A 21,778-nucleotide genomic window follows, 5' to 3' on the forward strand; every position below is an offset into this window, starting at 1 on the left:
TTGTGTATGTAGACTCATTGATGTATGGGGACACCTCGTACACGTCTTTCAGAATCTTAGTAAACACATCACAGATACGTGGTGAGTTGGAGCGTGACTCCTGCGCCACAGTCAGCAATATTCAAGATGATATCTGTAATCGAGGTAATATGGCTGTTCGCTGATATTTGTCATCGAGGTGACAGAGGATAGTATGTTCGTGTCCATGTCAAACTATGTTTACGACACTCGTGTGTCTAAATTCCGTTATTTCTCGAGCGAGAACCAGTGAAATACCGGAATTTAGGCACGAGTGTCGTAAACATAGTATGACATGAACACGAATATGATGTTCTATTTATTACCGAAGAAGATGTCTAGATACAGGGACGCACTTTAGTGTTTACCTATAAGAACAGCAAGTCGCATCAGCTGCGGAACAACAATTGGTCGAATGACGTCAACAGCTTCATCTTCAGCTATGACGTCGTTTCTACTGTGATATCTTATATACAATAAAAATTTCCCCGTGGCCCTACTAGGCTTCCGTAAGGTGATATAGTTATATTATGTATGGTATGTTGCCTTATGTTTGTCATCAAGGTGATATAGTTATATAACCTGATATTTGTCATCAAGGTGATATAGTTATATTGCCTGATAATTGTCATCCAGGTGATATAGTTATATTGCGTGATATTTGTCATCCAGGGGACATAGTTATATTACCTGATATTTGTCACCCAGGTGATATTGTTATATTACCTGATATTTGTCATACAGGTGATATAGTTATATTGCCTGATATTTGTCATCCAAGTGATATAGTTATATTGCCTGATGTTTGTCATCAAGGTGATAAAGTTATATTGTCTGATATTTGTCATCAAGGTGATATAGTTATATTGCCTGCTATTTGTCAACCTGGTGATATAGTTATATTGCCTGATATTTGTCATGCTGGTGATATAGTTATATTGCCTGATGTTTGTCATCAAGGTGATATAGTTATATTGTCTGATATTTGTCATCAAGGTGATATAGTTATATTGTCTGATATTTGTCATCAAGGTGATATAGTTATATTATCTGATATTAGTCATCAAGGTGATATAGTTATATTGCCTGATATTTGTCATCCTGGTCATATAGTTATATTGACTGATATTTGTCATCCTGGTCATATAGTAATATTGCCTGATGTTTGTCATGCAGGTGATATAGTTATATTACCTGTTATCTGTCATCTAGGTGATATAGTTATATTGCCTGATATTTGTCATCCTGGTCATATAGTAATATTGCCTGATGTTTGTCATGCAGGTGATATAGTTATATTACCTGTTATCTGTCATCTAGGTGATATAGTTATATTGCCTGATATTTGTCATCCTGGTCATATAGTAATATTGCCTGATGTTTGTCATGCAGGTGATATAGTTATATTACCTGTTATCTGTCATATAGGTGATATAATTATATTACCTGATATTTTTCATCAAGGTTATATAGTTATATTGCCTGATATTTGTCATCAAGGTGATATAGTAATATTGACTGATGTTTGTCATCAAGGTGATATAGTTATATTGCCTGATATTTGTCATCCTGGTCACATAGTTATATTGCCTGATATTTGTCATCAAGGTGATATAGTAATATTGACTGATGTTTGTCATCAAGGTGATATAGGTATGTTGCCTAATGTTTGTCATCAAGGTGATATAGTTATATAACCTGATATTTGTCATCAAGGTGATATAGTTATATTGCCTGATATTTGTCATCAAGGTGATATAGTTATATTGTCTGATATTTGTCATCAAGGTGATATAGTTATATTATCTGATATTTGTCATCAAGGTGATATAGTTATATTGCCTGATATTTGTCATCCTGGTCATATAGTTATATTGACTGATATTTGTCATCCTGGTCATATAGTAATATTGACTGATGTTTGTCATCAAGGTGATATAAGTATGTTGCCTAATGTTTGTCATCAAGGTGATACAGTTATATAACCTGATATTTGTCATCCAGGGGACATAGTTATATTACCTGATATTTGTCATCAAGGTGATATAGTTATGTTCCCTATTATCTGTCATCTAGGTGATATAGTTATATTGCCTGATATTTGTCATCCTGGTCATATAGTAATATTGCCTGATGTTTGTCATGCAGGTGATATAGTTATATTACCTGTTATCTGTCATCTAGGTGATATAGTTATATTGCCTGATATTTGTCATCCTTGTCATATAGTAATATTGCCTGATGTTTGTCATGCAGGTGATATAGTTATATTACCTGTTATCTGTCATCTAGGTGATATAATTATATGACCTGATATTTGTCATCAAGGTGATATAGTTATATTGCCTGATATTTGTCATCCTGGTCATATAGTAATATTGCCTGATGTTTGTCATGCAGGTGATATAGTTATATTACCTGTTATCTGTCATCTAGGTGATATAGTTATATTGCCTGATATTTGTCATCCTGGTCATATAGTAATATTGCCTGATGTTTGTCATGCAGGTGATATAGTTATATTACCTGTTATCTGTCATCTAGGTGATATAGTTATATTGCCTGATATTTGTCATCCTTGTCATATAGTAATATTGCCTGATGTTTGTCATGCAGGTGATATAGTTATATTACCTGTTATCTGTCATCTAGGTGATATAATTATATGACCTGATATTTGTCATCAAGGTGATATAGTTATATTGCCTGATATTTGTCATCCTGGTCATATAGTAATATTGCCTGATGTTTGTCATGCAGGTGATATAGTTATATTACCTGTTATCTGTCATCTAGGTGATATAGTTATATTGCCTGATATTTGTCATCCTGGTCATATAGTAATATTGCCTGATGTTTGTCATGCAGGTGATATAGTTATATTACCTGTTATCTGTCATATAGGTGATATAATTATATTACCTGATATTTTTCATCAAGGTTATATAGTTATATTGCCTGATATTTGTCATCCTGGTCACATAGTTATATTGCCTGATATTTGTCATCAAGGTGATATAGTAATATTGACTGATGTTTGTCATCAAGGTGATATAGGTATGTTGCCTAATGTTTGTCATCAAGGTGATATAGTTATATAACCTGATATTTGTCATCAAGGTGATATAGTTATATTGCCTGATATTTGTCATCCTGGTGATATAGTTATATTGCCTGATATTTGTCATCCAGGTGATATAGTTATATTGCCTGATATTTGTCGTCCAGGGGACATAGTTATATTACCTGATATTTGTCACCCAGGTGATATAGTTATATTACCTGATATTTGTCATACAGGTGATATGGTTATATTGCCTGATATTTGTCATCCAAGTGATAAAGTTATGTTGCCTGATATTTGTCATCTATGGGATATAGTTATATTGCCTGATATTTGTCATCCAGGTGATACAGCTTTGTTCCCTGTTATCTGTTATCTAGGTGATACAGTTAATATCTGACATGTAGGCTAAATAAATTTATTAACCGATGTCTGTTATCTCAATGATAACGCATATGTTGATATATATAAAATCTCATTTAACCAGCATCATTCGAAAAGAAAACAGTTTTAATAATGTACCAAGTTTTACTGGAATTTGACAAAACATCACTTCACAAACACGTACTGATACTATAACATGGCTCGGCTATCATGGCGCGACGCAAAACGTCACGTTCTACGTAACGTCACAGTCGCTTCTACTGTTCTCGTCTCACATTTATTTATGTCACATTAGAGACGCCATTACTCGCCGGACACTCCACACTGACAGGCGCGTCAAAATGACGTGTCTAGGATAAGCGCACCTGTGTCTCAAGGATAAGTCTTCCTTTGTCGCTGGGATATGTTACGTCTGCCTGTTTTACTGGGATAAGTAAAGTCTTCCTTTGTCGCTGGGATATGTTACGTCTGCCTGTGTTACTGGGATAAGTAAAGTCTTCCTTTGTCGCTGGGATATGTTACGTCTGCCTGTGTTACTGGGATAAGTAAAGTCTTCCTTTGTCGCTGGGATATGTTAAGTCTGCCTGTGTTACTGGGATAAGTAAAGTCTTCCTGTGTCGCTGGGATATGTTAAGTCTGCCTGTGTTACTGGGATAAGTAAAGTCTTCCTGTGTCACTAGCACAAGGTAAGCCTTCCTGTGTCGCTAGGATACGTCTTCCTGTGTCCATGGATACTCCTTCCTGTGTCGCTTGGATAAGTTTAGTATTCCTGTGTCGCTATTATACGTCTTCAGGTGTCGCTAGGATACGTCTTCCTGTGTCAGCATGATAAGTAAAGTCTTCCCGTGGTGTCAGGTTGGGTCTTCCTATGTACTTTCACGGTACAAGAAGACGTCACCCCAAATTGCACTGTGTTGCTAGGATGATTCTTCCCCTGTCGTTTGTCCTGTGATATTGTAGAGCAATTTGGTACGTGGGACAGACCATTGGAAGCACATCAACCATTAGTCGACCAGTAAATAACCACGAGTTCATGTGTAGCTCTACACAGGAGCCCCGTATCACAATGTTGTATTTGTTAAACATGAAATCAGCACTTGGCGCAGGTGTCCTGTTTAGCTGAGATTTTCAGCGCGTCTAACGGCTTGTTGTCCCCGCCGATGACCCTCCCAGAGAAGGTGAACGGCCAGGTCTGAAACAGAAGACCACGGACATGCTGATTAACATCGGCACATTGATAGAAAAAGGAGGACAGAATTAAACATGAATTAGGCTAGTCCTTGTACACAACGAAACACTTGTCAAGACAGACCAGAGGAGCAATTTGCATGCGTGTTGGGTTAAAGAAAAAAGTCATTTTTCAACTTTTTTTCTCTTCAACCTGCTGTATATTTCCAATGGGGAATGGAAACAAAAACAACAACAGTTTACCAGAACATGTGTTAGGAACACTAGACCCACACTCTTCGCTAACATTGGTTAAGGACTTTAAAAATGGATAAACGAGAAGATGTAAAAAGTGCGTAACCCATTTTTCGATACATCAAAACAACATACATATTTCATAACGATACATGCATGAAAAGTCTGGTAATGAGCACAAAGGCACATGCAATATGGCTGCCGTGACGGACATATTTGTAATTAGATCGAAAGCGTAAAGTTTTCAGAAACATGCATGGATCACATACATGCAAATACGTAATTACCCAGAAGTCTGAGGGTATAATGGGGGTAAATGAATTTCAAAATTTAGCAGTTTTATATGTGACTCCACAGATCAGATGCTAGCATATTTTATGATAACGGCATGGCGGCCATGTTTTAAATCGTATCCGTATTCCTAAATTTAATAGACCACATTGCTGTTACCATCCTTGTTTTATCCTTACAAGCCTTAGGGTCCACCACATATGTCGAAAATGTAAACGTTTGCGAGGGACAACGCACCACTCCATAACCTCACTTTAACGGTTCACGGCCAAGTTCAGCCGATGCATCTTACGAAGCCACTGTATAATATTCCAGGTGCCCCGATGTATGTTGAAGATTGATTATATTTGCAGTCAGCGAATCAAGGCATATTTTGTTTCGTCTCAAAGGAGGGGCGACACGAGTCTTTTGGGACCAACAAGGCATTATTTTACAAACATCCAGCCTGTCCACTGAACTTTTGATGAATTTTATTTGATAAAAGCGGATGACCAATGTTTTTAACATATTGCCTGAGAAATTAACCACGGCCTCAATGTTCTAGGGAGAAGAAGTCATCCACATGTACATTCTTTACATGATTACCTCTTATACCATGTCACGTTGCATTGCCCGACACATTTATATTTTCACACCATGTGTGGTCATGTCAAATGTATTTCAATAGTTATAGATGCATTTATAAAATACTCAGCCATTTTGTCTCTCCCCTTATACGGGGGCGGTCGGGTAGCCTAGTGGTTAAAGCGTTCTCTCGTCATCCCCAGGGTTCGATTCCCGACATGGGTACAATGTGTGAAGCCCATTTCTGGTGTCCCCCGCCGTGATATTGCTGGAATATTGCTAACAACGGCGTAAAACCATACTCACTCACTCTCCTCTTGTATATGAAATAAATTTATGCCTGTCACTTAACTAGACGCCGACAGTTTGAAAGTTGTCGGACAAAATGGCGGATTCTGTATCTCATTACGAATTTTCTGATTGGTCAGTACTGTTGTTTGATTGACAGATGGCGATAGGTAATTCACCTTTAGGCTTTATTCAAGGGTGAGGACAGTCTCTTGACGTGGGAGACGCATACTCATTATAAGCAGCTGTTTTCACAATGCTCGGTTTGTTGGAAGCTTGGCTTATTCATGAATATAGCTTTGTTGAAAGGTGGGCTTGTTCAAACTCTTTTGTTTGTAAAGAGAGCAGTTCTGAAGACCGATGTCGATCAAAAAACTTAATTCCATGTTTTGATACCCTAAATCCTGATTGTGAAAATGTTGGCGTCCTCAAAGATATTTTCAGAAAAGACACAACTCATTATACCATAGCATACGTGTTTCAAAACAGCACCCCATTACTTGTGGAGAAACATCACCACCACCACCACCACCACCACACAAGGGAAGGTTTTGAACTGGCAGGATCTGTCTTGTGTTTCATCTCGTTTTACCGACGATAGTGATGCTGTTCATTTTCGGAGTGGAAACGTGACGATTAGAGATGTTATTTATTGACTTGAACTGAAAAACCTCGCTAAAGCTTATTTTTGAAAAGATGGAAAACTTGCAGACCTATTAAGATTTTTATCCGACATCGAATTTTTGAACTGCTCTCTAGAAGGGGGGCTTATTATTGAATCTTGGGTTTACTGAAAGGAGACTTAATCGTAATTCTAGGTTTGTTGAAAGTTGGATTGACGTGTTTACGTTGAAAGCTTGGCTTGAAACTGCCAGGCATAAGAAAGTATACACTTGAAAATTGGATTTGACCAAAAAATACAAACGTTTATAAAACGTTATTAGGCTGAAAACTGTCACCAAACCACAACTATGGTATCCGTATCAAATACATCAGCATCGAATAACTATTTTTTGTGTTTCATATTAAGCTACCATCAAACAATGGGGTATACTTTCTTTTGCCCGGCAGTTGAGTTTGTATCAGTGACAGGTGGGCTTATTTCATATTGATAATGGTTGGTTTTGTGATGAAGTCGGTTTTATCTGTTTGGCATGCTGGAAATATGGGTTAAAGTTAACGTTGGTTAGTTATGAGGCTGGTTGTATTCATAATGGTTGGTGTTTAGGAAAATGGTCAGTTATAAGGCTGGTTGTATTCATAATGGTTGGTGTTTCGGAACAATGGTCAGTTATAAGGCTGGTTGTATTCATAATGGTTGGTGTTTCGGAAAATGGTCAGTTATAAGGCTGGTTGTATTCATAATGGTTGGTGTTTCGGAACAATGGTCAGTTATATGGCTGGTTGTATTCATAATGGTTGGTGTTTCGGAACAATGGTCAGTTATAAGGCTGGTTGTATTCATAATGGTTGGTGTTTCGGAACAATGGTCAGTTATAAGGCTGGTTGTATTCATAATGGTTGGTGTTTTGGAAAATGGTCAGTTATAAGGCTGGTTGTATTCATAATGGTTGGTGTTTCGGAAAATGGTCTTTTAAAAGTGTTACTTGAAGCTGCGGGAATTACATTGATAACTTTAATCATAGACTGTATCCTTTTCACACATCTCAGCCTTCCTCATCCCCTTCCGACCCCCTATCAGTCCCAGCTCTATTCTTCATCCTTTTCCCCTGCTTCCATGTAGCCCTGCCCTCCCAACCATTCCTGTACTCTCCCAGCCCCCTCACACAGCCCTCCAGACCATCTCGCAGCTTTTCCCACCCCCTTAAATAATTCCGACCCCCTTTCAGTCCCCTCTCTTTACTTCATCCTTTTCCTGTTTCAATGTAGCCCCCTCCATCCCAACCATCCCAGTCCTCTCCCACAGCCCTCCAAATCTTACCGTCCAAGTTGCTTCCCTCACCCTTCAAAGCTCCTTTCAGCATCCTACCACCCCCTCTCAATCCCGTTTCAACCCCCTCCCACACCCCTCCAAGACCACTCTCACTCTTCCCATCCTTCTCTTTCACTCTCATGTACGTGGCCTGATCGTCCCGGCAGCTAGGCGGAGATAAACGACACCCGCGCTGATAACGCACGTGCACATATTATTTACGTCGTTTTTACTCATTTTTCTTTGCCTTGGTTGATAACGGCAGCACAGCAGGGGGAAGCGCATTGATGTCAGGGAGCCTTGGTCGGGGGAGGGGGTCGGGGACAAGTGGCTCTATTTGAGCACAGGTGAAATTGGAATAGGATCATTCTTTGCAGACCCCCGTGACAAATACATACAGTTGAACACGTCAACTTGTTCCAGGAACCTGGCTCGTGAGAACTGAAGAAGCCCTACGTTTAGGTTTTAGAACCCATGAAGTTGGCCCATGCTTCTAACATATGCGCTCAAGGAGAAAAATATACACGAAATTAAATAAAACCGACAAAACCCTTTCCATATTCATAAGAAATCTCTGCCACAAGCAGAGTCGATTGTACGATGCCGGCTATATACTTCACACAAACATATCCAGGTTTGTCTGCTGCATTGTAAGAGAGTACATTTCTCTGTGACATTATTCAAAACACAGTGAAAGTCTTATATGTGCATGTTATATTTGTAGTATAGATTGTGTACCCTGTCACTTGAGGGTGTTTTGTACAATAAATATCTTGAATGGTATATGAAATTGGTATAGCCCGGGTAAACTGCTTTGTGATACAATGTTGCACACCAGCTTAATTGTTGTTTAATGCATTTGGCTACCCCGTGTTAAATGCTGTGAGATAAACAGGTATATCTATGTTAACAGCAACATGATAAACAGATATACCCCATATTTACTGCTGTGAGATAAAAGGGTATACCCGGTGTTAAATGCTGTGAGATAAACAGTTATACCCCATGGTAACTGCTGTGAGATAAACAGGTATACCCATGTAAATAGCAGCACGATAAACAGGTATACCCCGTGTTAAATGCTGTGGTTTAAACCGGTATTCCCGGTGTTAAATGCTGTGAGATAAAGAGTTATACCCCATGGTAACTGTTGTGAGATAAACAGGTACACCCCGTGTTAACTGCTATGAGATAAACAGGTATACCCATGTTAACAGCAGCACGATAAACAGGTATACCCCGTGTCAAATGCTGTGAGATAAACAGGTACACCCCATGGTGTTAAATGCTGTGAGATAAACAGTTATACCCCATATTAAATGCTGTAAGATATACAGGTACACCCCGTGTTAACTGCTGTGAGATAAACAGGTATACCCATGTTAATAGCAGCACGATAAACAGGTATACCCCGTGTTAAATGTTGTGAGATAAAAAGGTATACCCCATATTAACAGCAGCATGATAAACGGGTATACCCCGTGGTAACTGCTGTGGGATAAACAGGTATACCCCGTGTTAATGGCTGTGAGATAAACATGTATACCCGTGTCAACTGCTGTGTGATGCTCCTGTTATTTGCTGTATTATATACTGTTTTTAGAAATGGTGGTACACTTAGATCAATGGATGATGGAAATGAACATGAAAAAGTATCTACTTTTATAATTAACTGTTGCTATTATTCTCAAATAGATTGTGTTGGTCTAAAATAATTAATTTTCGAGTGCACAAAGCTGGTATTAGCTTTATGCATTTCCAGTAGAGGTTAAAAATCTGTACCATCTGTTCTATCCACGAAATTTGATACCCACATTAAACCAGTATTACTTTACACATGTGCAATGTGGGGACATTCTAAAATTAAATATATCGAGCGGTTTCATATGACACTGTGTAAGTACGTAAAGGGTGCGTGTAGTCATGTTTCAAATATTCCTGTACTTGGTGCATGTTGAAGATACGGCTTATTTGATGATTAACAAGAGATGTGTTAAAACGTGTATTTGTTGAATATAATGGTCTAATAGCAGACATTCAAAGAATTGTTATCGTTCATGTAAATGTTTAGTTAAATGTAATCGTGTAACGTGGGCATCAAATGTAAAAAAGAATATTGTTCACTTACGGTCATGGTCTTTGTTGGACCACACAAGAAGTTGGTGATAAATTATATTTATTAATAACTGTATACAAAGATTAAGAGATTGTAATCAACACGACTGACATTCAAACTTTTGTGAATCTAGTAAACTATGTCTGTATCAAGAATATAAATCACTTCTAGCAGTTCAGCATTAATAATGTGCATTCACGGTTCGTGACTATAGATCGCTTTATGTTTACACAGAATTTGAGAATCGCAATTAATGACAAATGTTGGGAGACTATGAGACAAAGCTCTTTGTAAAATCATTGTAAATTGTATATGCTGGGACAAATTCAAGATGAGCATCACTATATATTGGTATGCCTATATTTAACTGCTTTAAGATAAAAAATATCTATCTAATACGTTATTGACTTGCAATAGGAAGGGTTTTTTAAGGGAAAGTTTGTGAGAGAAGATCGTGTGATCAGAAATGTTCATAAAAACTAACATACTTAACTCTCCTTGTGTCGCTCGTATTGTCTTTACACGATAAAAGATATAGAATACACTTGTATTTCCTCCTGCGGGGTAAACGGTATAATGGCTATTTTCAGTGGAACACTCATGCATCTGGTTTTTACTACTTTATATTAAGTTTGTTTATCCCAGGCTGACTGCCGCGTGGTATACTGGTATACCACGTGTTAATCACCATGTGTTATCTACTGACTTGTACTGAACGAAGAAGAGACCAATGAAACAGTCTCATCTGTTTCATATTTAAATTTGTGCATAAAGATTAACATTGACCACAAGACAGTATGACAAGAGGGGTGACTTTCCAATTGCCAACTTTCCCTTTATGTGGAGCAATATTCCAACAGCTCCAACCTTTGGTGTCTACATTTCTTTAGAGGCATAATCGAGCATGCTCCTTCCACGGAAATGTCAAAGAGTGTCATATGACTCTTGCTCAAAAGTTTTACATCATTCAAGCCTTTGTAGATCTTTCAAAAAGGTTTTTGGTACATGTGTGGATGACATTTTCAAATATGACGCATCAGTGACAAAAATGGTGTCTGATGTAATTTCCTAGTTTTACTTGTACTAGATGTTCCAGTGTTTTTTTTCCAGGTGAAATAGTAACTTGACTTTGCATGTGTTTGTGGCGGTGCCACCGATGGGACAGGATACGCGAACATCTGGTATCGTCACTATTTGATAGTGATTCATAATGCAAACCTACACCCGACTCTGCTCTTAAAACATGTATACGGGTTACCAAGTGATAACTGTTGTGTGGGGTACCGGTATATCCTGTGTTAACTGTCGTGTGATATACTGGTTTATTACCCATAGGGCAGAAATAACCATGTTCATAAAAATATGTGCACAAGTGCAAATATCCCTTCATGCGCAATAGTGTATTGTTTACCTCATCCGGACAGCAGTGTTGGCGTCATGCGAATCATATTCTGACGTAAGGTCGCAATGACGTCATACTAGAAACGACGTCAGACTTGAAGACTGTTTATGTCATTCGACGATTTTGATTTTCAAAGACGGCGATTTTTCTCAATGGGGACTCAAAAAGATTAAGAAAAAACTAGTATGTGTGTCATACGGATGTTTCGAAACTCGTGTAAGAATTCATGTATTACAGTCACTCTCGCTCCCTGTCGGAAAAACAATAATTCTGACACACGTTTTGTAAAATCAGTATGACACACATGTTCGTATGATATATTCTATATACCCCGTGTTAACTGTTGTGTGATCTTCTAGTACACGTATATTAACATAAAAGCTATGGAATATTTGATTACACAATACATTTATCTCCTCAAAAAAAAATTTCCGATGTTATGGAACAGATTAAATGTTGTGTTGTCATTATGGTATATCCCGGGTTAAATAGTGTACGACATTCTGGTACATCCCGTGTTAAATAGTGTATGACATTCTGGTATATCCCGGTTAAATGTTGAAAGGCATTAATGTGTATCCCGTGTAAAAATGTAGTTTGGAAATCTAGAATATCCCGGGTTAAATAGTGTATGGCTTTCTGGCATATCCCGGGTTAAATAGTGTATGGCATTCTGGCATATCCCGGGTTAAATAGTGTATGGCATTCTGGCATATCCCGGGTTAAATAGTGTATGGCATTCTGGCATATCCCGGGCTAAATGATGTATGGCATTCTGGCATATCCCGGGTTAAATGGTGTATGACATTCTGGCATATCCCGGGTTAAATAGTGTATGGCATTCTGGCATATCCCGGGCTAAATAGTGTATGGCATTCTGGCATATCCCGGGCTAAATGATGTATGGCATTATGGTATATCCCGGGTTAAATAGTGTATGACATTCTGGTATATCCCGGGTTAAATGGTGTATGGCATTCTGGCATATCCTGGGTTAAATGATGTATGGCATTATGGTATATCCCGGGTTAAATAGTGTATGACATTCTGGTATATCCCGGGTTAAATAGTGTATGGCATTCTGGTATATCCCGGGTTAAATAGTGTATGGCATTCTGGCATATCCCGGGCTAATTGATGTATGGCATTATGGTATATCCCGGGTTAAATAGTGTATGGCATTCTGGTATATCCCGGGTTAAATAGTGTATGGAATTCTGGCATATCCCGGGCTAAATGATGTATGGCATTATGGTATATCCCGGGTTAAATAGTGTATAACATTCTGGTATATCCCGGGTCAAATAGTGTATGGCATTCTGGCATATCCCGGGCTAAATGATGTATGGCATTATGGTATATCCAGGGTTAAATGGTGTATTGCATTCTAGGTATATCCCAGGTTAAATGGTGTATGGCATTATGGTATATCCCGGGTTAAATGGTTTATTGCATTCTGGCATATCCCGGGCTAAATGATGTATGACATTCTGGTATATCCCGGGTTAAATGGTATATGGCATTCTGCATGAAACACTGTTGCACCCTTGGTTTCCCGCTGGCCTTCATGAAGTTAGCTATTGTGTGTTATTTGTATGTCCCGAGTTAACTGTTGTATTGCACATATATGCCTTGGTTAGGACAACATAGCACAACTGTCCAAGGTAAGAATAAGGGTAGTGGACGGTTGTCATCCAGTGTATGTAATCCTGTGTAAGTCACAGTTTATGTCAGTGGTAGTGTTTAGTGTGATTTGAGGGTCGTAGCTGGGGACACTGTCTGCAGTGTATATGATCAGTTTGTTCCTGCCTCACAGGTTGCAGTGTGAGATGTCCCCGTTTTCAACCTCAGTTAATACTGAGATACAGCTTTGGAGACACGAATAGCTTCGATGGATGTGAACACTGTGAACGTTAAATGTATATTCATAAAGAATGTTTTCATGTAGGCAACACATGTGACGTGTAACGTTCCAGGAGGTATCCATCTACATAAAGGCAGGCGTAACAAGCTACATCCCATGCCAACCATGAAAAATACTTCACATAAAAACCCGGAAAATACCGAAAACTCTATATGGGAAACAGGTCTCATACCACAACAGGAATTTGGAAAAATAATCTTAAATGAGACCCAGGGCTTATCGAAACAGGAATTGCAAATATAATCTGCTTAAACCATATGGCTAAACAAAACACATATATGAAGCAGAAGGTGTTTGAGACAGGGGACTTTTGAAAAAGAAATATAAACACAAACAATAAGAATCTACAGAAAGAAGGAGGAATAATCTTAACGAAGGACAAGACCTTCAAAACCATTTTTAGAATAATAATATATACAACTTCGACCAAAGAGAAATACAATGGATAATATACATGAGACAGAGAGCTTACATGAGACACTGGGCTTACCCAAACAGAAATATTACTTTACATGATACACAGGAACTAAAACAGAATGTGAACAAACACAACTTTTCCACGTGATACACAGAGTCAACACATCTATCATAATGTACACGAGCATGAGCCCAACAATACAAGGATTAAGATGAAAAATATCCAGAAGGCGCGGGTTCTTAATCAAGTAAGCAGAGAACATAATCTACAAGCAGCTAAGGAAATATTATTATAGAAAAATAAGGAAGTAATGTGAGAAAACAGTAAGGAATACTTAAACATAAATAATATATTCTAACAGAAACGTTTTAAAGTGTTCAGTAAAATATTTACCAAACAGTTTAGTTGATAATTACAGTCAATCGCTGACAATTAAATGAGGACAAATGCAAATAAACAAATATTAAAATAATCTACCGAAAATAAAGGGAATAATTAAATAAACGAAAAAAAAAAACCTTTAAAAATAATATGAAAAAGTCGGCAGGAAAATGAATAAAAAAGATGAATAATGCAAAAGATATGCAGGGAATATTTTTTGCTGAAAGAATTGAGAATATACCAAAATATGGACGACTAACAACCAGATAAGGGACGGAGGTTCTACCGACCCCTCCTCCCCCAAGAAAAAGATTGCTAGCCCTCCGCCAAACCCCTAACCACAGCCTCACACCAACACCCAGAATAACAAATGGATGGTCCCTAAATGGGATAATGATCTGTCAGAGAGGTATGGAGTAACGGGACTGTGGGCTGTAAGGAGAAAATAGATAAAACTATGTGAAGGGACTGGAATGACCTATTTCTTTTTCAGGGGATACACAGTCTAGGGAAAACGTAAACCAACATTCTGTCAATGATAGGGCAATTTATACCAGTTGTAGAGGGATACTCAAATGAGAGAGGCATATCAGTTGTTTGGGGTGGATGAATGGTGAATGACCTACCAGGTTTAGAGGTGTATGAATGACCATTGAAGTGCCCAACAGGTTAAGTGGGTGGACGAAGGATGAATGACCTACCAGGTTAGGAGGGTAGATGAAGGATGAACGACCTACTAAGTTAGGAGGGTAGATGAAGGATGAACGACCTACTAAGTTAGGAGGGTAGATGAAGGATGAATGACCTACTAAGTTAGGAGGGTAGATGAAGGATGAATGACCTACTAGGTAAGGAGGGTAGATGAAGGACAAGTGACCTACTATGTTAGGAGGGTAGATGAAGGATGAACGACCAACTAAGTTAGGAGGGTAGATGAAGAATAAATGAACTACTAAGTTAGGAGGGTAGATGAAGGATGGATGACCTACTAAGTTAGGAGGGTAGATGAAGGATGAACGACCTACTAAGTTAGGAGGGTAGATGAAGGATGAACGACCTACTAAGTTAGGAGGGTAGATGAAGGATGAACGACCTACTAGGTTTTGAGGCTGGACGCAGGATGAATGACCTACAAGGTTAGGAGGGCGGACGAAGGATGAATGACTCACTAGATTAGGTGGTTGGACGAAAGATGGATGAACTACTAGATTAGGAGGGTGGACGTAGGATGAATGACCTACTAGGTTAGGGAGGGTGGACGAAGGATGAATGACTCACTAGATTAGGAGGGTGGACGTAGGATGAATGACCTACTAGGTTAGGAGGGTGGACGAAAGATGAATGAACTACTAGATTAGGAGGGTGGACGTAGGATGAATGACCTACTAGATTAGGAGTGTGGACGAAGGATGAATGACTCACTATATTGGGTGGGTGGGCGAAAGATAGATGAACTACTAGATTAGACGGGTGGACGTAGGATGAATGACCTACTAGGTTAGGAGGGTGGACGAAAGATGAATGAACTACTAGATTAGGAGTGTGGACGAAGGATGAATGACTCACTAGATTAGGAGGGTGGGCGTAGGATGAATGACCTACTAGGTTAGGAGGGTGGACGAAAGATGAATGAACTACTAGATTAGGAGGGTGGACGAAAGATGAATGAACTACTAGATTAGGAGGGTGGACGAAGGATGAATGACTCACTATATTAGGAGGGTGGGCGTAGGATGAATGACTCACTATATTAGGAGTGTGGACGAAGGATGAATGACCTAATAGATAAGATGGGTGGGCGAAAGATGGATGAACTACTAGATTAAGAGCGTTGACGAAGGATGAATGACCTAGTAGATTAGGAGTGTGGACGAAGGATGAATGACTCACTAGATTAGGAGTGTGGACGAAGGATGAATGACTCACTAGATTAGGAGTGTGGACGAAGGATGAATGACCTAATAGATTAGATGGGTGGGCCAAAGATGTATGAACTACTAGATTAAGAGCGTTGACGAAGGATGAATGACCTAGTAGATTAAGAGTGTGGACGAAGGATGAACGACTCACTAGATTAGGAGTGTGGACGAAGGTTGAATGACTCACTAGATTAGGAGTGTGGACGAAGGATGAATGACCTACTAGATTAGGAGGGTGGACGAAAGATGAATGAACTACTAGATTAGGAGGGTGGACGAAAGATTGATGGACTACTAGATTAAGAGCGTTGACGAAGGATGAATGACCTAGTAGATTAGGAGTGTGGACGAAGGATGAATGACTCACTAGATAAGGAGTGTGGACGAAGGATGAATGACTCACTTGATTAGGAGTGTGGACGAAGGATGAATGACTCACTAGATTAGGAGGGTGGACGAAGGTTGGAAGCCAAACAGGTTAAGGGGTGGACGAAGGATGTGTGAGCTACAAAGATTAAATTGTGGATGATTTATGAATGACCTACCAGGTTAAGAGGATGGATGAGTTGTTGCTGAGTCTCAACATCCTCTGCGTCCAGAATCTGCTGCAGGTGGGCGATATAACTCGACGCCAGGCGGAGAGTGTCCAGCTTTGACAGTTTAGTGTCCGCGGGTACCCACGGTAGGGTGGTTTTCAGTTTGGAGAAAGCTTTACTCAGCACCCTCATGCGAGCTCTTTCTCGTGCATTGGCTGCGTTTCTTTGGATGGGTTTCCCCATTTTCCCATGCTTCGCGTCACAGTTGACATCCTCCTTTCTGCGCCTCGGCATCGTGACGACTTGCTGTCTGTCAACCTCTTCCTCCCCGTCACATAGCACACATGGAAGAAGATTACCTAAATCGACTCCGAGTTACCACACCTGTGCTTTCACATATATCATTGTAATACCGGCCTGCACAAACAATATAGATCTTTTGAAAAACACATCAGGCTACCCTATACACGTCTGTTACATTAGAAGATCACAATCGTGTCCCCATCCTCATTCTCTTCAAGCCACCACAGGTGTCAGACGTCCTACGGGGATTCGACCGTGTGTACCACGACCCCACTAGTCATTCATGAATCAGCGAAAGGCGCCTCAACCCGCCTTCGGTAGCCAGTCTCTGTCTGACAGGTCGTGTGTCGGGGAGTTGGTCAGCTTTTCAGTTCGTCTGTTTCAAGCCCGTTCTGTCTGTTGCACGCTTGTCTTCTGAGTCTGACCATTCCAGCATACTGTTAGAACGACATCTCTCAGAGGCGGAGTCACGTGACCGTATCATGTGACGTGCATATCGCGAGGTTTGGGAATGTTTATACACGAGGAATCGCCTTCAGATAACACGACACTAGCACCAATTTAAATTGCGTAAAACTGGAGTATCGGATACAGTTATCTGGCGAGACGAAGCAAAGTGCTTGTAGGAGAAAGCGGGGCGATATCTGGGAAGTCTTGGGGGATTCCATTATGTTCCAGCATGCTAATCTCGCCATTGTATCCAGCAGGCTGACTAGTTCCGCAGGTGTGTCCTCGGGACCGACTGTAAAACCTTTCGTTTCCCTTTCTTCGGTTAATTAGTGAGTTATCCCTTCTTGGAGGAGGCGCGCGTGGGTGTTCACTAACTTGTAGATACAAGTGTACTTAATTAGTAGTATACAAATATATAGCTGGCAGATACAAGTGCGCAACAAGCATTTATCTCACTGGCTGACTAAGGCATATATCTGTTCACAAATACAAGCTTATATCTAACCAATAGGGGCGCATATACCTTACAAGTGCACAACAAGCATATGTCTCACGTGCTGACTAAAGCATATGTCTATTCGCAAATTCAAGCACATATCTAACTAATAGGGGCAATATAGCTTACATGTGCAAACAAGCATACATTTCACCGGTTGCTTTTGCACATATCTATTCATAAATACAAGATTATGTGTAACTAATAGAGACACATATACCTTACCATTAGATATTCAAAATACATTACATTAGATATTACCTTATAAGTAGATGATATCATATACCTTACCAGTAGGTACAGCTATATATATTGTGAGTAGATACAGGCATTAGCTTAACACTAGATACAACCTTATACCTCAACAGTAGATACAAACATATGTATCACTTGTAGACACAAACATATACATTACCAGCAGACAATTTTTTTTATATTACCATCAGACACAGAAATATGTATTACTAGTAGATTCAAACATGCATTTTACTAGTAGACAAAAAACCCATGTATATTACCAGTAGATATATATGAGGTATATGCTTATATATACCAGTAGACACTAACATGTATATTACTAGTAGATACATAGATGCATATTACTAGTAGATACAAACATGCATATTACTAGTAGACACAAAAATGCTTATTACTAGTAGACACAAACATGCATATTACCAGTAGATGTATATGAGGTATATGCTTATATATACCAGTAGACACTAACATGCATATTACTAGTAGATTAAAAAATGCACATTACTAGTAGATACGAAAATGCATGATATTACTAGTAGATACAAACATGCATATTACTTGTAGACTCAAAAATGCTTATTACTAGTAGACACAAACATGTATATTACAAATAGATATATATGAGGTATATGCTTATATATACCAGTAGACACTTATATGTATATTACTAGTAGATACAAAATTGCATATTACTAGTAGATACAAACATGCATATTACTAGTAGACACAAACATATATATTAAAAGTAGATATATATATATATAAGGTATATGCTTATATATACCAGTTGACACAAATATATATATCACCAGTAGACACAAACCAGTTTTTATAAATACTACACCGTAGATAATTATACACATTATAATGAATACAACAATGTAGTTTACCCGAAGACACTAGTCTACCTCTGAATACTTACTGGTAGATAAACCATTAAATCATTATAAAAAATACATACATATATATAACCAGTAGACACATGCATGTGTCATACCAATGAAATACCTTACCAGTAGATACACGTCACACCAGTAGATGGAGATATACAATCGAATAGACATCTTACCACTGGGTATACACATGTAACTTACCTTTCCTTAGCAACAGCATTACAAACAAATGCAATAATCTATCTAACCAGTAGATATAAAAGCAAGTACCTTACCTAAAATGAAACTATGTTAAGATTGATTGTGTTAAGCTGTCTATATGATATGTCATAGAAAGGAACCCAGAGATGAAACTGGTGAAACTGAAGAAATCTAAACTCGCCAAAGTTTTGTAGCTTTGCCTTTGAAATTTCTGATATTGTTGTGTCAGAGTCTGTATGAGTAACAAGATACAAGGCTGTACCTTACACATTGATGCCTTACTAGTCCATGCAAGCATACCCCTAACCATTGGATATACAAACAAAACCCCAACATTACAGATACAAGGATATTAATTACAAATTGATACAGATATATGCAGGGATAATCTTTCTTTTTTTGTCAGTTGATATTTCATGAGTGGGAATGCAGTGGAGGGATACACATTACTTGTTAAAATGTATGTATCTTGATGACAATAAACGCAATAAAATGTGTTCCTATGTCTACTTATTCATGTTCGATATCAAATATTGCGCAGCTAGTTTTGAAACATTCACTTAATTCCCCATTAAAATTGCATGTATGGAAATAGAACCTGTAAAATGATTGAATTTATTAACGAAATCAATTCGTTTAGTATAAATGACCTTTTTCATTGTGTTTATTGCAAGAACACAAGGATCACTAGGATTTACTAGAACATATCGGAAACGATCTCCACTGTTTGTAGTACAGTCGTGCCCAACTCTAGCGTGTAATATATTATGAAGACGTTTGATATACAGTAGGTACTAGCACGACACGCTGGGTTTGGCATAGGCCACAAACTCCCATGAAACCCCATGTGACCCTTAATCTGATTTTCGTAATTCATGTAAATAAATGTTGTGTGAAAAATGTAGCCAGTTTTGCATGGTACAGACTGGAGCAACAGCGTTGTACGAACAGATCACTCGACCATAGACATCTGAACACAAAATTATACATTTCCAAGGAGAAAATGCGCGTGATTTCATATTTTGAGGGACAAAGCATCCGAACTGTGAACAAAAACAGTACGTTAAGTTTTCAGAGAAAGATACTGTCTTCAGTTTGCATATGTTTTTAGGAGTTTCCACACATACATTTTGGCCAGGATTACTGCCTGTTTTTTAGGAGATATTGTTTTTTAAAGTCCCTATTGTCATTTCATTATTGTTTCGATTCTACATATCTATTTTCAGATTTGGATTTTGTATTAAACTTACACCTAGATGTAAGTGTGTCAGACAAAGTGTCATATGGACCTGCGCCTGTGTGTACTCCTATACTCCAGTGTCTCCTATGTAGGAAATGGTCTCCTATATGTACCCATAGTTCTGCATATGTGTGAAATGGTCTCCTATATGTACCCATAGTTCTGCATATATGAAGGAAATGGTCTCCTATATGTACCCATAGTTCTGCATATATGTGTGAAATGGTCTCCTATATGTACCCATAGTTATGCATATATGTAGGAAATGGCCTCCTATATGTACAAATAGTTCTGCATATATGAAGGAAACGGTCTCCTATATGTACAAATAGTTCTGCATATATGAGTGAAATGGTCTCCTATATGTACCCATAGTTCTGCATATATGTATGAAATGGTCTCCTATATGTACCCATAGTTCTGCATATATGTGTGAAATGGTCTCCGATATGTACCCATAGTTCTGCATATGTGTGAAGTACTCTTATATGTACCCATAGTTCCGCATATATGTGTGAAATGGTCTCCTATGTCTACCCATAGTTCCGCGTATGTGTGAAATGGTCTCCTATATGTACCCATAGTTCTGCATATATGTAGGAAATGGTCTCCTACATGTACCTATGGTTTTGCATATATGTGTGAAATGGTCTCCTATATGTACCCATAGTTCTGCATACATGTAGGAAATGGTCTCCTATATGCACCCATAGTTCTGCATATATGTAGGAAATGGTTTCCTATATGTACCAACAGTTCTGCATATATGTCTGAAATGGTCTCCTATATGTACCCATAGGTCTGCATACATGTAGGAAATTGTCTCCTACATGTACCCATATATAGTTCTGCATATAAGTCTGAAATGGTCTCCTACATGTACCCATATATAGTTCTGCATATATGTAGGAAATGGTCTCCTACATGTACCCATAGTTCTGCATACATGTCGGTAATGGTCTCCTATATGTACCCTAAGTTCTGCATGTACGTGTGAAATGGTCTCCTATATGTACCCATAGTTCTGCATGTATGTAGGAAATGGTCTCCTATATGTACCCATAGTTCTGCATATATGTAGGAAATGGTCTCCTATATGTACCCATAGTTCTGCATATATGTAGGAAATGGTCTCCTATATGTACCCATAGTTCTGCATATATGTAGGAAATGGTCTCCTATATGTACCCATAGTTCTGCACATATGTAGGAAACGGTCTCCTATATGTACCCATAGTTCTGCATGTATGTAGGAAATGGTCTCCTATATGTACTAA

At 38.6% G+C, this 21,778-nt stretch overlaps 1 protein-coding gene across 1 annotated transcript; it reads right to left on the bottom strand.

Annotated features, from left to right (window-relative positions):
• Positions 1–3,574: 3,574 nt before the first annotated feature.
• LOC124111755 (transcription factor 21-like) lies at positions 3,575–17,541 on the bottom strand. The gene is made up of 2 exons (XM_046471556.2): positions 16,670–17,541; positions 3,575–4,658 (listed from the first exon to the last, which is right to left on the bottom strand). Exons 1-2 carry the CDS (start codon positions 16,952–16,954, stop codon positions 4,557–4,559), a joined length of 387 nt encoding a protein of 128 aa, XP_046327512.1. The 5' UTR covers positions 16,955–17,541; the 3' UTR covers positions 3,575–4,556.
• Positions 17,542–21,778: the final 4,237 nt, after the last annotated feature.

This window comes from Haliotis rufescens, unplaced genomic scaffold (assembly GCF_023055435.1).
Source record: "Haliotis rufescens isolate VD_foot unplaced genomic scaffold, xgHalRufe1.0.p SCAF_2, whole genome shotgun sequence".
Classification (NCBI taxonomy): domain Eukaryota; kingdom Metazoa; phylum Mollusca; class Gastropoda; order Lepetellida; family Haliotidae; genus Haliotis; species Haliotis rufescens.

Bases quoted from the DNA above. Each gene is read 5' to 3' on its own strand.
- LOC124111755 (XM_046471556.2), bottom strand. From the start codon at position 16,954: ATGCCGAGGCGCAGAAAGGAGGATGTCAACTGTGACGCGAAGCATGGG. The intron at 4,659-16,669 runs GTAGGTCATTCA...CTTCTGTTTCAG, and splicing joins TCATCCATCCTCTTAACCTG to ACCTGGCCGTTCACCTTCTC.